At 29.1% G+C, this 16,012-nt stretch overlaps 2 protein-coding genes across 4 annotated transcripts; both read right to left on the minus strand.

The window, feature by feature from the left end:
- Positions 1–1,321: 1,321 nt before the first annotated feature.
- LOC127266138 (putative polyol transporter 1) lies at positions 1,322–9,195 on the minus strand. 2 transcript variants are annotated; one of them, XM_051296284.1, is made up of 5 exons: positions 9,069–9,195; positions 5,879–5,977; positions 4,056–4,418; positions 2,773–3,222; positions 1,322–2,080 (listed from the first exon to the last, which is right to left on the minus strand). In XM_051296284.1, exons 2-5 carry the CDS (start codon positions 5,970–5,972, stop codon positions 1,479–1,481), a joined length of 1,509 nt encoding a protein of 502 aa, XP_051152241.1. In that variant the 5' UTR covers positions 5,973–5,977; positions 9,069–9,195; the 3' UTR covers positions 1,322–1,478. The 2 variants fall into 2 exon arrangements, with proteins under 2 accessions (XP_051152241.1, XP_051152242.1); XM_051296285.1 differs by having other exon boundaries at positions 5,879–5,972; positions 9,069–9,170.
- Positions 9,196–11,969: 2,774 nt separating this feature from the next.
- On the minus strand, positions 11,970–15,288 carry LOC127266140 (major pollen allergen Ole e 10-like). Of its 2 annotated transcripts, XM_051296286.1 has the most exons (4): positions 15,100–15,288; positions 13,290–13,709; positions 13,012–13,042; positions 11,970–12,334 (listed from the first exon to the last, which is right to left on the minus strand). In XM_051296286.1, exons 1-4 carry the CDS (start codon positions 15,194–15,196, stop codon positions 12,169–12,171), a joined length of 714 nt encoding a protein of 237 aa, XP_051152243.1. In that variant the 5' UTR covers positions 15,197–15,288; the 3' UTR covers positions 11,970–12,168. The 2 variants fall into 2 exon arrangements, with proteins under 2 accessions (XP_051152243.1, XP_051152244.1); XM_051296287.1 differs by lacking the exon at positions 13,012–13,042 and having other exon boundaries at positions 12,186–12,334.
- Between the last annotated feature and the right edge of the window lie 724 nt (positions 15,289–16,012).

The raw sequence follows: 16,012 nt of genomic DNA on the forward strand, positions 1-16,012 counted from the left end.
ATACCTATTTCTCTAAGCAGCGGCCGACGTACGTGGGGCAAGGAGGGCTTGCAGCCCACCTTACCCCACCCCAGTTTTGTTCTGTTTTTTTATTTTATTTTATTTTATTTTATTTATTTAAAATATATATAAATATATATATTTATAAATATAATATACAAAAAATTTTAACAATTGCTAAAATTTTATATTGTATTTTTTTTGAAGATTTATTTTTGAATAATATAAATTTTAATTTTAAATAATTATTTAATATGAATATGATATTTTGAATACAAATTTAATTTTTAAAAGATAATAATTTGATTTTTTTTTTTCAGGAGAAAGTAAAAAATAGTATTAAAAAAAAACAACTTTCAAAAAACTTCTAACATAACACAGTAAATTTTTTTAAAAGTGAAATTTTTTTCTAGTAAATTTTTTTTATGGCTTATCAATTTAATAATACTAATAAAAGAATCCTGCAATATGTAGTTTTAATAGTTTATTATTTTGCAAAATTTTTAAAATATGAGGAATCAATTAATAAAATTATTTGACAATAAAAATATGTATTATTTTGACAATTTTAAAAATAATCTCTTAATAAAATTCTAATTCCGCCAGTGGCTTTAAGTTTAAGGTTGTGTTTGGTAATTAGCTATAATTCAATTAGATGGTTGTATTAAAGCGTTTGGTAAAATAACTGTTTGACATTAGCTGTTTATACATAAAATAACTATTAAGGATATTGATATGTTATTTTTTAAAATATTTAATTTTGTTCATCTTAATTTGAAATTTATGAGAATTTTTGTTATTAAATATTGAAAATTATAAAATATTTATTTTTATTTTTATTATTTAGATTTGAAAAAATTATTTTTAATGGAAATTTTATAAAATATAAAATAATAAAATTTTTGTATATATATTTTTTTTATGTTAATTATTGTTTTAATATATATAAATAAATTAATAACCTATTTTTTTTCTATTTGATTTAGTTTTAAAAATTTATATATTTTACAAATAAAATAATTTATATGTAATAATTAATAATAGTAATTATTTTAAATTTATACAAATAAAAATATAATTTAATAAATTAAATATATTAAAAATAAATAATAAATACTTCTATAAAAATATATTTATATGTATAAAATAAATAATTAAGTTTTAAGGGTAAATAAGGAATAACCAAAATTAAAATGAAAAAGTTCTTTCAAAACGTTGGGTAAATAAGCTTTTCAGAAATTAGATTTTTGGGTCCAAAAAGCTATTTCAAAAAACTAATTTACAAACACATTAATTAACTTTTTAACCGGTGAAACAGATGTTCTGTTAGCTAAAATTTCTTTAAAAAGTTGTTTCCCAAATTACTGAAGCTAAGTTTCATTGAAGATGTTAAGCATCACAACACACTAAATGCTAATCAATGCTTGAAAATGCAATATCAAGAACAACTTGAATCAAATTCCAAGTTCAAATATCAATCAACCCATTTGATCTTGGCTTGATGATCTCTTGATCTCCATAAGTTCCCTATCAACTGATCTCCACTTGAAAAACCTCCCAAACAACATCTCAATCTCCTCCAATGTCTTCCCCCGCGTCTCGGGGAACAACGTATAAAACATAACCCACGCCACCACGGCAAAGCCTCCGTACAAAAAGAAAGCTCCGCCAATCGTAATAGCTCGCGCAAGCGACAAAAATGTCATGGAAATCACGCCACTTGTAACACGGTTCACAATTATGCCTAAGCTCACGCCTTGCGCTCGAAGTCTTAGTGGAAAAATTTCCGAGCAATAAATGCCATTGATCGGGCCCAATCCAATTGAGAAAAAGGCAACAAAGGATAACACCGAGGTTATGCATAAGGCAATGGCCCATGTAAGCTTGTGATCGACGCTTTGGATCACGGTCAAACCAGCTCCAAGGCCGATCAAAGAAATAATCATTCCTGCGACGCTCGATAAAAGTAGGGGCCGTCGCCCGACCTTGTCCAGTTGCCACGTTGCTATAAGGATGAATATTGTCTTGGTGAATCCCACGGCTACTGTTGCTAGTAACATGTCTGTGTTGCTTGTTATACCTATATGTTGAGCCGTTAGATTGATCAAAATGGTGTATTTTGTAATAAAATTAATTGAACTTACATGCCCTTGATTGAGAAGAGAAAGTTTTGTACAAATTTTTAGTAAGTGTCCTAGACAACAGATCAACCTAAGATATATACATATATATACATAGTAAAACATGCCACATTATTGAATTTAATTAGTAACAAAAATTTGCTTAGAATATAAATTTTTTAGCAAGCGAGTTTCGAATATAGCAAATTCTTCATCGAGTGAATGGTAACAAAGAGGTCATCAACAATAATTCCAAAAAAAAAAAAGAAAAAGAAATTACTTATTTTCGATTTTAAGGGATATTTTGGTATATGTCTAGATTCACATACCTGAACATAGTATTTTGGAAGAAAATTTGAAAGATTGAATAATAATAATAAGTAAACATACTATGCAATTATCTTAATTTTTTCTTCAAAAACATCGAATTCTTCTTTTTCAGTTAATATATATTATTTTGAAATATTCCTTGTCATTAAAGTTTCTAATCGATAATATTTTTTAATATGGTGTTCTGGATGAAATATGTGTTAGGTAATAACGTTATATATGAAAGAATATTTTACTACAACCTACATATATAATATGAAATAATTGCAAAACTTAAAAGAGAAGTAGCTAGGATAGAACACAAGATAAAAATAGATGATACCTGCTTTCTTGAAGATTTCTGGACTATAAAGCACGACAGAGTCGATGCCGCTAGCCTGCTGGAAAAATTGTATCCCAAGAGCACAAAGTAGGATGTGTCGAACCGACAATGTGGGATGGAGAATAAATTCTCGCCAAACGCCTTCTCCATGTCGATTCTTGGTCACAACAACAACATCGTCATTGCAATGCTCGGGTATGCCTGCTGCTTCTTTTATCTCGGAGAGCCTACGTTGGGATTCTTCTAAAGAATCCGAGGTTTTGTCGAGGACTTTCTTGGCCTCACCTAGTCTGCCTTGCATCACCAACCACCGAGGCGACTCGGGCATTGCAAGAACAGCCATAGCAATGAAGAAAGAAGGGATGGCCCCAACCCCAAGCATAAATCGCCATCCCAAGTGTTTTGGAAGTTTTGAGAATCCATAGTTTGATACATAGCCAAGAAGTATGCCTATAAGACAAATCACACGTTACAAAGTGTCCATTACTGTTTTTTGTTACAGATCCTGTGCAGGTCCGACCAAGTGAGCATGTACTAATTTGACCGGGTCATCATTTGTTATACGAGTGACCAACATATATTTATATAGATATCTCAACATATAAAATAACATATGTTGAATTATAATATAATATATGTTGTATTATAATTATGTCGAAATATATATATATATGCTGATCACCTATGTAGCTAGAACTGTTAAATGAATCGAATAGCTCGCGAGCCCAGCACGACTCGGCTCGTTTATAGAGATAAACGAACCGAACTCGAGCTCGAATTTTTTTTTTTTTTTTATAAATGAGCCGAGCAAGCTCGAGCTCGCGAATAGTTCAATTGAATTCGTTAGTGATGATATATTTATATTATTTATATATTAATATAATTATATAATGTTTTATATCAAAATTTACATTCATTATTAAAATTTGAATATTTTATTATAAAGAATTATGAATAAATATAAATATATTTAATTTATATATTAAAAAATATATAGAATATGTATAAAATTCAAAGCAAGCTCAAGCTTGAATTTGAATCTAACGAGCAAAACTCAAGCCACTATTTTGGCTCGAACTCTTAACGAGCCGAGTCGAGCATGTACCGTTAACAAGTTCGAGTCGAGCTTGAATAACCAATACTTAAGCTCACTCAGCTCGTTTAACAGCTCTACTTATAGCATATGATAATTCGGTCAAATCAGCAGCTGATCCATGCTCATTGTTTTTTAAATTGTTTGAAGAATAAGAAATATGTTTGTTGACATTTGAATTAATACTTACCAAAATTGATGAATACCTCCGGGAAAGAGGCAAGCAAACCGCGGGAAGATGCCGGGGCTATCTCAGCTGTGTAAACGGAAGCAATCATGCCAGCAAAGCCAACACCAATGCCAGCCACAAAGCGGCCGACCATTAAAAAGCCGTAGTTTGTTGCGAACCCCATAAGCAAAGCCCCGGCAAAAAATATGGCTCCGGCAAACACAACAGTGTAGCGCCGCCCTATCCAATCGGATGTCCGGCCGGCGGCCGCTGCACCGAGGAGTGAGTACACATTGAGGATTCCCATAATCACTTCCTTCTGCACATAGTTTAAATGGAAGTCTTCCTCGATGAAGATTATAGCTCCACTCATCACCCCAATATCTGTATCCAATCCCATCATTCACAAATCATATATATTAATATCTCATGTAGAATGATATATATATATATCTGTTTGTTACTGTGCTAATCTTTCCAGAAGTACATATTGAATGTCTATGTATCATTAATCTTTAGGGCAGATAGTATCATATTTTGTAAAATAAAAACGTGTCATATTTGTTAATTTTTCAAACTGATGCTTTAAAGAAGTATGGTAATACGCTATAAAAGTATATTTGGTGTTCTATAAAGTTATCTACTCTACAAAAGTAATATCTGGTGCTCTATAAAAATATATCCGATGCTTTATAAAAATATACATTGTGATTTATGTAATATATATTATGTTGTTAGTTTTGCAAATAACATCAATTCAATAGTTCATAATGTGAATAGTGTTTAAATAAATTGAATAAATTACTCATGTATACTTTCTTTTTTAGAAACCCATTTGAGATAATTCTAGAGTTATTCTTTGAGGACAAAGAAAGACTCTTGTTGACATGTAGGTTCAATCTAATTCCGATAATTTTATTTTTTAGTAAATTTATCAATTTTAAATATATTTAACATACATAAATACTTAATTATAATTCTATCAAACTCTTGTAGATTAAATAGTGAAATATCTGTTGAGGTCTATCCTGCAAAGATACTCAAATTAGATCAGTGATCGAAGCCACTTTGTTTCTTTTTGTCACTTGATAATTGGGTTCTATAAATCTTTCTTAGCTGAAACAACAACGAAAAATGCCATTGCCAAGGAATTTGGTAACTTCAACTTCATTAACAATCACTTATGAATCTATTTTTGGTTTACACCCGATATTTATATCATTAAAAGCTTTTTCCTTAGGACAATCTCGGTCTACCAAGAATTAAAAAAGTAGGGATGGCAAAATGAACCCAAAATAAATTCATTTTTAGTAAAAAGATTACAAAAAATAGGAATTAAAAATGCAAGTACAATAAAGAATTCATTTGTTTGAGGGCTAGATCCTTAGTTCGATCTCGAGTGGGTGCGTGTGTAAATAAATAACTAACGTAAGGATGTATAATCACATAGATACATACACAGTGGCGGACCTAGGATTATATTCGAGGGGAGGCTAATTTTGAAATTTATAAAATAATATATTTTATCTATAAATATTTATTTATTATCCGAAAAAATTATCATTGTGATTATTATATTTTAAAAAAAAGGAATACAATTAACGAACTACAACAATAATAATAGTTATACATTGTATTATAAATTTTTTTTTTATTCCTTTCTATTCGGACAAGATATATAATTTTTTAGTATTTTTTTATTTATCCCCTTCTCTATATTACATACATTTAAATAAAAAAAATACATAAATTTAAAAAAAAAACTGGGGTGCGGTAGGGTGGGAAGGGGGGCTGCAGCCCACCCTTGCCCCCACCTCGGTCCGCCCTTGTACATACATACATACCATATCCAAGTATGATGGTGGTCATGCACGCCAACAAAGAACACATCAAGGCATACTTGTTTCTTTTTGATTTCTCATTGCTTGTTGTCGACATCTTTACTGTGCCAAGTTATTAACAAGTACTCATCAATTAAAACTTTTACAATATTGGTAAAAAAAAAAAAAAAAAATAGATATAAAGTATTTTGGTTATATGTTAACTGCGTTAAGTTAGCACAAGTCAAAGAAATCGATAGCACATATTTAATAGGACATCACAATACAATACGTAATATACAATCTGACAGCACATGATATAATTCTATATAACATATTATAATATTGATTTTTAGTAGAGTAAACATATATAATACTCTCTCTGTATCAAATAAGGTGCAACGTTTGCTTTTGGCACGAATTTTCAGGTGGATAGTATTAAGTAGGATAATTTAGAAATTAGGTGATACGATGGAAAGAGAAATATATATTTTTTTTATTTGTACGATGTGAGTGGATAAAGTGTGAGGTAGAGATTAAGTATAATTAATTATTTCCTATTTTGAAAATGTTGCGAAGTGTTTGGACATACCAAAAAATAAATATTGCAAAGTATTTGGGACGGAGGGAGTACAATACTATAAAAAATGCACATTGCATGCTTCTATTTAATAGGATATTGTACTATATATTTACATATACTGTCTATCTTATTAATTTGTGTTAAAAAGTCGAATCCAAATCACGTTAAGACCATCTGCAATGGAGATACCCGTTTTTTGGTATCTCCACTACTTTTTATTATCCACGTAACTTTATCTCTCTCTGTCAATTCGCAACAAAGATACTTGTATTAATTTTTTAATAAATTTTTGCTTTCATATTATACATATTATTTTTTAATTATAATTCTATATTATTTAATTGCTTTAAAATTTATAGTTATATTTTATTTAATAATTTAAATTAAATTTATTAATATTAATTTGTTCAATAGAATTATATAATATTTGTATTTATATATTTTAAATTGATAAAATATATTCAATATTGGTATCATTTTGTAGAATAAAAAATATTATGAATTATAAAAATATTACAAAATTTAAATATAACAATAAATTCAATATAAATTAAAAAAAAAAAACATATATAATATATATCATATATATATACATATATACATAAGAGTGTCATGTGTCTCAATTAAATTGAAACATATGACAATTGAATAAGATCTTCCCAGCATCTATAATTTTTTATTTTTTATTTTTAAAATATAGTGATGTGAATCGTCTAATGATTTAGACTTCATCAGCATGCTAACAGTCGCCGTAAGTAAAGTATAGTGCTTACATAATAACAATACCATTGATTAATTAATTAATGTGAGTTTTCAATTAAATCAATTAAGACGAGTAATTCAATTACTCATTAGAAAAAATAAATAAAAAAATATAAGTACTAGTACACACGTAATAAATTCCAAAATCATTGAAATAAAAATTGAACATTCACAACTATGTGGATTAAAATTTTAAAAGTGGATAACATATATACATATACCTTCTTTCTTTTTTTTTTTTTCCCTTAAAAATTTAAGATATTTTATGTAATATATATTTTTTAAAATTAAATAATTATATCTTCATGAATATCTTGAAATACGAACAAACAATTTTGTTAGAATTAAGATATAAATTAATTGTCATCAGCAGTCAGTTCAAATAGACCTGCCAGTCAACATCGGCTGCACAATACAATTTTATAATTATATGAAATTGACAAAGAAAAAGAAGCATATAATTGACTTGCTAATATAATTTATAATAAAATTGGATAAACAGACAGAAATATTTTGTTCTATACAATTATTGGTGTTTTGTAGAATAGTTGTTTATTTCAAATATTTATATTGGAAAAGAAAGGTATGTATTTTTTTTTTTTTAAGTATTTATAGATATATATATATATATACATATTTCATTATTCATATTTATTAGGTGATTGTTTATTTTTTATTTTTAGTTTAAAAGTGAGATGGAGAGTATTTTATGAAAAATATATATTTTTATTAAGAATCGTAATAAATATATAATAAAAACTTGAAAAAGAAAAATCAAAGTATATAAACAGAGTTAGGTTCTGTTTTCTTTGAGTTGGTTTGTGTCAATTTCTTTCATACAAAATAGGCTATGTTTTGCTTTTTTAAAAAATAAAAAATAAATAAATAGATAAATTGTGCGATCTTATTTTAATAATAATATATATATATAACACTAGGCGAACCATGTGTGGAAAGTGACCTAATCTTACAAGACTATGTTACTATTATTATTATTATTATTATTATTATTATTATTATGGGCTATATCTCTCTCAAATAATTTTCATTTATAGTCAAACATAGAGCAATACTAGTCATTGTTCTATATTTTTTAGATATAACTTAAAAATTGCTTCAAAATTTATAGTAAAAAAGATAATAGTTGAAAGTACCTATAGCAAAAAAATATATGTATCTATGTATATATATATATATATATTTATATAATATTAGGATCGAGATCAAGATAATTCAATACTAATATGATATATTATTGGCTTTGGACTGAACTTATAGAGATTTATTTTTCGAACTTTCCAAACAATTTCATACTAGTGAAATTAAACATGAAATTTATATATATAGTTTGCATTCCAATATATACATTCAAAACAGCCCACTAATAAGTGGTTCTAGGAAACAAGTACTATATCATAACATTTGTTGAGCTTAATTCTATTGTTTATTAGAAATCTAATTCGATTTTTTTTGTATTTTCTTTTATTTATTTATTTATACTTTTATTAGTTCTCTCAGCTTCTACTGCTGCTTCGCTGCGAGAGCAAAGCATGCACAATAGTAGCAAGAAAAACTTTTAAACTTTTAAAATCTATACTAATAATAATAATAATAATAATAATAATAGTTAGATGATGTAAATGACCGACTATCTAAAAATCTTAAGCTAAGCTTTTAGGTGAGTCGGTCATTTACAACATCTAATGGTATCAGAGCCTCGTTTGGTGGGGTTGAAGGGGCGTGTTGGTGGACTCACGTTTGTAAATAAATAATATGAATTTCTAACAGTTTTATCTTTCAGATGAATCGATCATTTATGTCATCTAACAATAATAATATGCATGGAGCATAAACATACACGATACGTACCTTAATCTTTTCCTCGAAAGAAAACCCGGACTACGATGGAGCTAGCTATCCAGGAGGACTAATCGAAGGGGATGATGAAAAAATGGTTGCTTTTGTATAATTAATTTTGAGATAAATATATAAATTTGGGTCTGCCTAAATAATTAATTAATTTGGATGAGGATGACGATGGATTGATGTATATGCATTTGGAAGTTAGCTAGCTAGGCTACCAAATTAAGCATGTGTAGCGAGACCCACAAGTCTCTACACCTCCACTTGCTTTGCTTAATTCTATTTTCAATATTCAAAAAATAATATTTTTTCGTCCAATATTTATCTATCCGTTTGATTTTTGACAAAATTTTTAAAATATTAGTATTATATTATAATATAATAGAAAAAAGATATAAAGATTAAAATGTCTTCAAAGTAAAAATTTACGTAGTGGTATATTTGTAATATAATGGAAGTTTAAGGCTAATTTTAATAGTAGATAGGTTTAGGGTTGCTAAAAAAGAAATAGATAGATAGTTAAGAGACTCCCGAAGTATTTGATTAGATATTTGGTACTCCCTCAGCATCAAAATTTATTCTTACATTCCATTTTTTGCTTCCATCCAAACTTATTCTCGTTTTCTTTTATCATAAAAAAAAAAAAAAAAAAAAAAATCTATTTTTACCTAGTTTTTTTAAAAAACTCGTGTCCGATCAAATTAGCATAAATTTACATAATCAATAAAGTAATAATAGATATTTTTCAAAAAATATAAATAATAAAGTTTGTGTTACCCTAAAAGTTTAGTTATGGAAATTCCATCCACTGATATTAATTCCGACATCCCCAGCCATTTGGAATGCTCATAGCCGTGAAATGAGACTATCCCTATCGATGAAGTCATCATCAAAATGACCTAAAATCAAAGTATAGAAAAGGAAATCAACTTCTATGTATGGAAATTAGAAGTTATTTATTTAAGACTTATCTCATACATTGAACTGGTTTTGATTAAAATCAAAGTATAGAAAAGGAAATCAACTTTCACTATGTTTGGAAATTAAATGTGATTTATGCAAGACTTATCTCATACATTGGATTGGATTTGATTGGATCGGATTGGACTTGCGGCACATCTATTGATTCAATGGAAGCTCGACACATAGAAATTTGTTATCTACCAACCGAGTGTCATTACTAACATTGACCAAAAACTCCAAAATGATTCAATACTAAGGGTGTGTTCTTTTGAGGGTTTGAATTTTGTATTTAGAATTTAGATAGTATTCATATGATATTTAATTTTCAGTATAATATAAAAAAATAAGTATTTGATTTAATAATTTTTTAGAATTTTTTTAATAAATAGTAAAATTTTAGTAAAAACCTACAAAAGAATACAACCTAAAAGTCTAATTTCTTCGAGACCTGGAAGTTTAGTTTATATTACATTATACAACTATTCAAATTCAAAATTTTTACTATTCAAATTCCAACTCAAAATCCAAACCCTCAAACAAACACACCCGAATGCTAAACTAGGGAAATTAGGAATATTCACCAAGGAATCTCTAAAGCTAATGAATTCATTTGCAAAAGAATCGTCTACCAAATTAGCATTTTCATAAATGTTTTGGTTGTTTATGTTATCCTTATGTCATCCCTATAATAGCAATAAATTAGAATTTTGATCTATTCCTTATTATTTCCTTGTATATTTATAGGGTATAGTGCTAAACACAAGGAATTTTTTTGTGCTATCATGTTGCTTCATCTTGTACTTAATTATATTGCTCACCATGTAGTATTTGATGAATCATCTTTTCTTTTTTTACAAACATTGTTCCAAAGAAATTAAGTTGAACAACTATTTCTATTTTAGATATTCCTCTCCATGCACTTCAAGAAACATTGATGTGAGTTGGAAGTGGTTTTTCAAGAAGTATGGTTGGTAGCAAAAGGATTCAATCAAGAGAAGGGTGTCGATTATTTGACACATTCAACCTGGTTATCAAGCCTAACTGTTTAAATGGATCAACCGTATGAATTTGTCTTAGAATAAAAAAATTGTTCCGAAACATTGAGATATGCAGTTTTTTAAAATTAGTTTTTTTTTTTTTTTTTTATATCTAATAAGTTGTTTCTCAAACACTTTCTTAATTTTTGTTCACACGTGTTTTAGTGGTTTTCTGCCGCGGTTACGGTCAACATCGTGCTGATAATAAATATATAACCGATAGCATAATAGATATAAATTTACATAAAACTAATAGTATATACTAAAAATTTATACAGCACGTTGTCTCGTATATTTATTTTCACATATTATTTATAAATTTTTTATATATTGATCGAGACAATCAGCATGGTTCTCATAAATTTTTTTAATCAATATTTTACCCGAGGTACTCATAGGGGTGGCAATTTGTGTCAGTCCGGTCCAACCGAATTTCAAATTGTGCTGGGCCAACACGGCCCGATTTGTAATCGGGCTTGGAAAGGCCAGTGCAACACGCCCGTTTTTTTTTATTATTATTATGTTTACCTTTTAACTTTGAATTAATGTAGAATAAAATATATTTTAATAAGAAAAGTGAAGAATTAAACTCACAATCAAATATATATAAACTAAGGTCTTTAACGGTAAACTATGTTATAATTTTGATATTTATTTAAAACATTAATATATATATAAATTTAAATATCTAAATATTAATTTTAAAAATCGTGCCGGGCCTGACATAGTCTGATTTTCATGAGCCCGGACACGACCCAAAAATTTTTAGGCTATTTTTTTTAAGCTCAAGCACAGTTTTTCGTGCCGTGCTCGGACTGAACTTTTGGGCCGTGCTTATTTTTTTTGTCACCCCAAAGTATTCATTTGCATATTAATTTGTAGAAAACCATCACATAAATCTTGGCACACTAACAAAAACTAGTCTTGCATTCTCCTTACATCCTGACGGAAAACAACCTAAATTACCCAACATTAACACTATGTTTCAATAATTGCTCTCTCTCTCTCTCTCTCTCTCTCTCTCTCTCTATATATATATATATATATATATATATATATGAGGGTTTACATATGTTTAGAGTAATTAGATTGTAACATAGTTTTTATCAACTCTTTACAAGGCATAACGAGATATATCCTCCAATTGTGAGAACTAATAATGTAGTTTGAATAAAATGATCTCGACTTGACCTTGCAGCTGTGGAAGTTGGTCCATCGCCATATACTCTGAACCCACTTGAATTGCTTATATTTAGCACTGATGAACTTGTGCTACATAAATCCAAGTCGCCATTGTATAAGGATCGATAATATCCATTAGAAAGAAAAAGGACATAAGAATATTTATAATTATCATTCAATTAAAAGTTTTTTAGAATTCTTAATAAAGATCAGTTTAAACCATTCACAACTTAAGGATGTGAATTTTGTTGACTGGAATCTGCCACTGCTAGGTCATTTAGTTCCTAAATTTTGATGTATTTAAAGCTTCGACCAAATTAATGTATATATATAACTATTTTTAAACCGTTTTAGAAAAATAAACGGTAAATTGTACAAACTTCACGAAATTGTGCCAAATCCCCAATACTTTTAAAATTACGTCAAACTCTCTTATATTTTATAAACTCTGCGGCTAACCACTCGGTTGTCCTTATTTAACGATGTTTGACCTATAAATCTCAATTTTTAAATCCCTAAAACTAATATTTGTAATTTTAGGTGTTAAAAATTGAGATTTTCAAATTCATTTGCAGATTCGGCGTATTTAGATCAAATACCGTAAATAAAGACTACCAAAGCAATTAGACTCAGAGTTTATAAAAGTGAGGGCATTTAGCGCAATTTTGTGAAACCACAAGTAGATTTTGATACAATTTAGCTAAAAATAAATAAATGTGGGATATACTCAAATGACTTGAAATGCATATTTTCAATTTAATATTCACCTCGTAGATGCAAATTGGCATGCCCCGTAACCTGTATAAAAGTAATAGTTCTCAGTCGACATCCTGCGACGTTAGAACTTTATAAACATAAAAAAAATCAAAAGCCTTTTTTTTTCTTTTGTGTGTGTTGTTGGTATTGTTTTAAGTTGATGTTTTGTAGATTAGGATTTATTATTTTCTCTTGTTAATTTGCATCCATCATTCGATTTACTACATGACCCTGTCCATTTCCCGCTTAAAATACACATATAATTCATTCAAGAAGCTAGCAAACTTACTTGGATCCATGCTCGTGATAATAGCAGCTCCAGTAAAATTGCAGCTGGTCGGGATCGGATTCTTCTGATAGTAACTATTGAATGCATAAGAGGCATGGTCGCGAACCGTGTTCGGGTTGTAACACGCCCCACCGGGCAGGATGGCCGAGCAGTCGACATGACCATAGCCACAGGCGTAGTCCAACGCAGCCTGTAAAGCAGATTGGGACACTGACTGGCTGGCCACGCACCAGCTGCCAGCCGGCGAGTCGGTCACCAGCGGCGCCGTGCGCGGATTGGCCGGATTCATGACTTTTGGAGATTCGCCGGCCGGATTCAGGGCTTGGTTAGAGGGAGGAATTGTTGCCAATGGTGTTGTGATGTCCATATGCGTTGTGGAGATTAGTAATTTCTTCGCCCTTTGCACTTCAATACTCATACCTGAAAATTGTTGCGGAAGTAGGAAATCAAGAAAAGTACGAAAAGCACAAGCAAATAATTGTTTATTCAGTTTGAGTAGGATGATTTATTTGGACGGGTAAGATATACAACTCGCAAAAATAAACACGATTTTAAATTTTGATTCGAAAACGGCACGAAATATAAATTTATTTTTTTTTATGTTTAAATTTTTAATTTTGTTTTTTATTTTTCTAATTTTTTTTAAAAAATTATTTTAAATTATAAAAATTAATTTTTTTTTAAAATAATACGAAAAATTGAATATTCGCAATAATAGAGAAAAATAGAGCTATGATTGAAGCAAAAGTTAAAATCGAATAAATTGAATTGATGGGTTAAAGATGATCTTAATCTCAAATTTAGGCCCAAATAATTTTTGGGTCAGGCCAGACCAACCCAAAATGGTCAAAATTTGGGCTGTGCTTGTGTCTGCAAACTAAACTGTGTCTGGATTTATCAAATAAATTTTAAATTTAAATATTTTAAAAATATATTTAAATACACATAATAAAATTAAAAAAAAAATAGTTATGTATTAATTGTTAAAATTTTTAATTATCAATAAAATATTAATTTTATCATTATTATATTTATTTAAATTCATATAATTTATTTTGAATAAAAAATTATACAAAATATATTTTAAAATAAAATTTTAAAATAAAAATAAAAATTGGGTTGGTCCCTACCGGCATGATTTGAACTGGGCCATGCCCAGCCCAAGGCTTCCGAGCCCCATACAGGCCCGAGATGAAAATAGATCGGACCGACTCAACATGAAAAAAATCAAATTGATCCGAATTGCCACCTCTAGTAAAATTGATCCGTACATGTGATCTTAGTAATTTTGAAATTTATTTGAGAATTAGGACCATCTTGTTAAATATTTTAAATTTGTATATAGAAAAAATGATATTATGTAATATCAATTAAAAATTATTCATCTTAATTTAACAATCGGGAAAAAAAAGTCAGTAGAATCAACTTTGTTTATTTTAATCGATCGAAGAATGAAATATATGGCTCAATTTGGTTAAATTGAGGAGGATACATTTGTCATTTAACACATGCTTGTAAAATCCAAGAACCAGTTTTACTAGAAGCATATTCTAATATAATATAGTTAATCATTTACTGCAAAAATTCCATTCTGTGTACAACTTTTTTCAAACTACAAAGATCACAATAATCAAATTATAACATTTTAAACTTTGTAACCTCAATAATAATTAAATTAAAATTGGAAGAAGGTATGCACCCCAAAAATAAACTCCCTTTGAAATGAAGAAGAAAAAATTTATCAGCACAATTAAGGCTTCAATTCATAACAGAAATAAAGCATGAAAACCCTAAAACTACAGTGATGGACCTGAAGAGAGGACGATGGCAGCAGCAGCCATGTTTGTGAATGTAAAGAATCTTAGAATCCCACTTGACCCCATTTTTGCTGCTTTCTTGCTCCTCATATTTGCTCTCCAATTCTCACTGTTTAGAGATTTGAATCTACCTCTGCAACAACCTCACTATTTTGGCCATGAATGAGTTATCTGTATATATGTGTTGGTGGGAGGGGAGAAACACAATTAAAGTGGCAGAATAAAAGGAATTCAAAGTGGGGTTGAATAAACCAGTCATTGTAATGATTGTATTTTTATTTTATTAATTCTTTTGCTTTATCATTTTGCTTTATGATGTGTGAAGTGTATTTACTGCGTATAGGTAAGAAGCACTTAGATGTTGGGTTGTTTCTCATGATCATATTGATGAGTTTCATATTAATGGATTAAATTAAAGGTATATGATCATTGGATCAGTGTTTTTGTCTCAAGAATCAAGAAAGAGTCGATCAAGATTCAATTAGGAGATGGTCCTCGCTATTAGCCAGCTAAGCTTCATTATTAAACATGGCTTTAAATAGAAAAGGTTATCCGATGAGGATCTTATGTTAGAAGTAGTAATAGTCCTAACTCTTGGACTACAAAATTTTAAGTGTTGCTATACCGGACGGGATCCTCGGTCTCAAAAATCTTCCTATTCCTCTATCCCATCCAATAAAAAAATGACATGTGTGGCAAAAACTAATTTATTTTTTTTATTGATTTAAATTTTGCAAATTATTTCAAATATTGCAATTTATAAATCATTCTCTCGGGACAAAACCGTGCGAAATTCATTTTCTCGGTTCTTTCCACAATCATCGCATCACCCGATTCTCATATCATCCCCGGTGTGCGCTTCATCGTTGAATTGTCGTCATCGCCTGCCAGTCGTCCACACCGACC

Source organism: Andrographis paniculata, unplaced genomic scaffold, assembly GCF_009805555.1.
Source record: "Andrographis paniculata isolate CXL003 unplaced genomic scaffold, ASM980555v1 Contig74END, whole genome shotgun sequence".
NCBI classification, from domain to species: domain Eukaryota; kingdom Viridiplantae; phylum Streptophyta; class Magnoliopsida; order Lamiales; family Acanthaceae; genus Andrographis; species Andrographis paniculata.

Excerpts from the sequence above, each read along its gene's own strand:
- LOC127266138 (XM_051296284.1), bottom strand. The coding sequence starts at position 5,972 with ATGTCGACAACAAGCAATGAGAAATCAAAAAGAAACAAGTATGCCTTG. Across the intron at positions 3,223-4,055 it reads GGAGGTATTCATCAATTTTG|GCATACTTCTTGGCTATGTA; the intron begins GTAAGTATTAAT and ends TTTGTCTTATAG. Across the intron at positions 2,081-2,772 it reads AGAAATCTTCAAGAAAGCAG|GTATAACAAGCAACACAGAC; the intron begins GTATCATCTATT and ends CTCAACATATAG.
- LOC127266140 (XM_051296286.1), bottom strand. The coding sequence starts at position 15,196 with ATGAGGAGCAAGAAAGCAGCAAAAATGGGGTCAAGTGGGATTCTAAGA. Across the intron at positions 13,710-15,099 it reads TGCCATCGTCCTCTCTTCAG|GTATGAGTATTGAAGTGCAA; the intron begins GTCCATCACTGT and ends AACAATTTTCAG. Across the intron at positions 12,335-13,011 it reads TGCCAATTTGCATCTACGAG|CACAAGTTCATCAGTGCTAA; the intron begins GTGAATATTAAA and ends GGATTTATGTAG.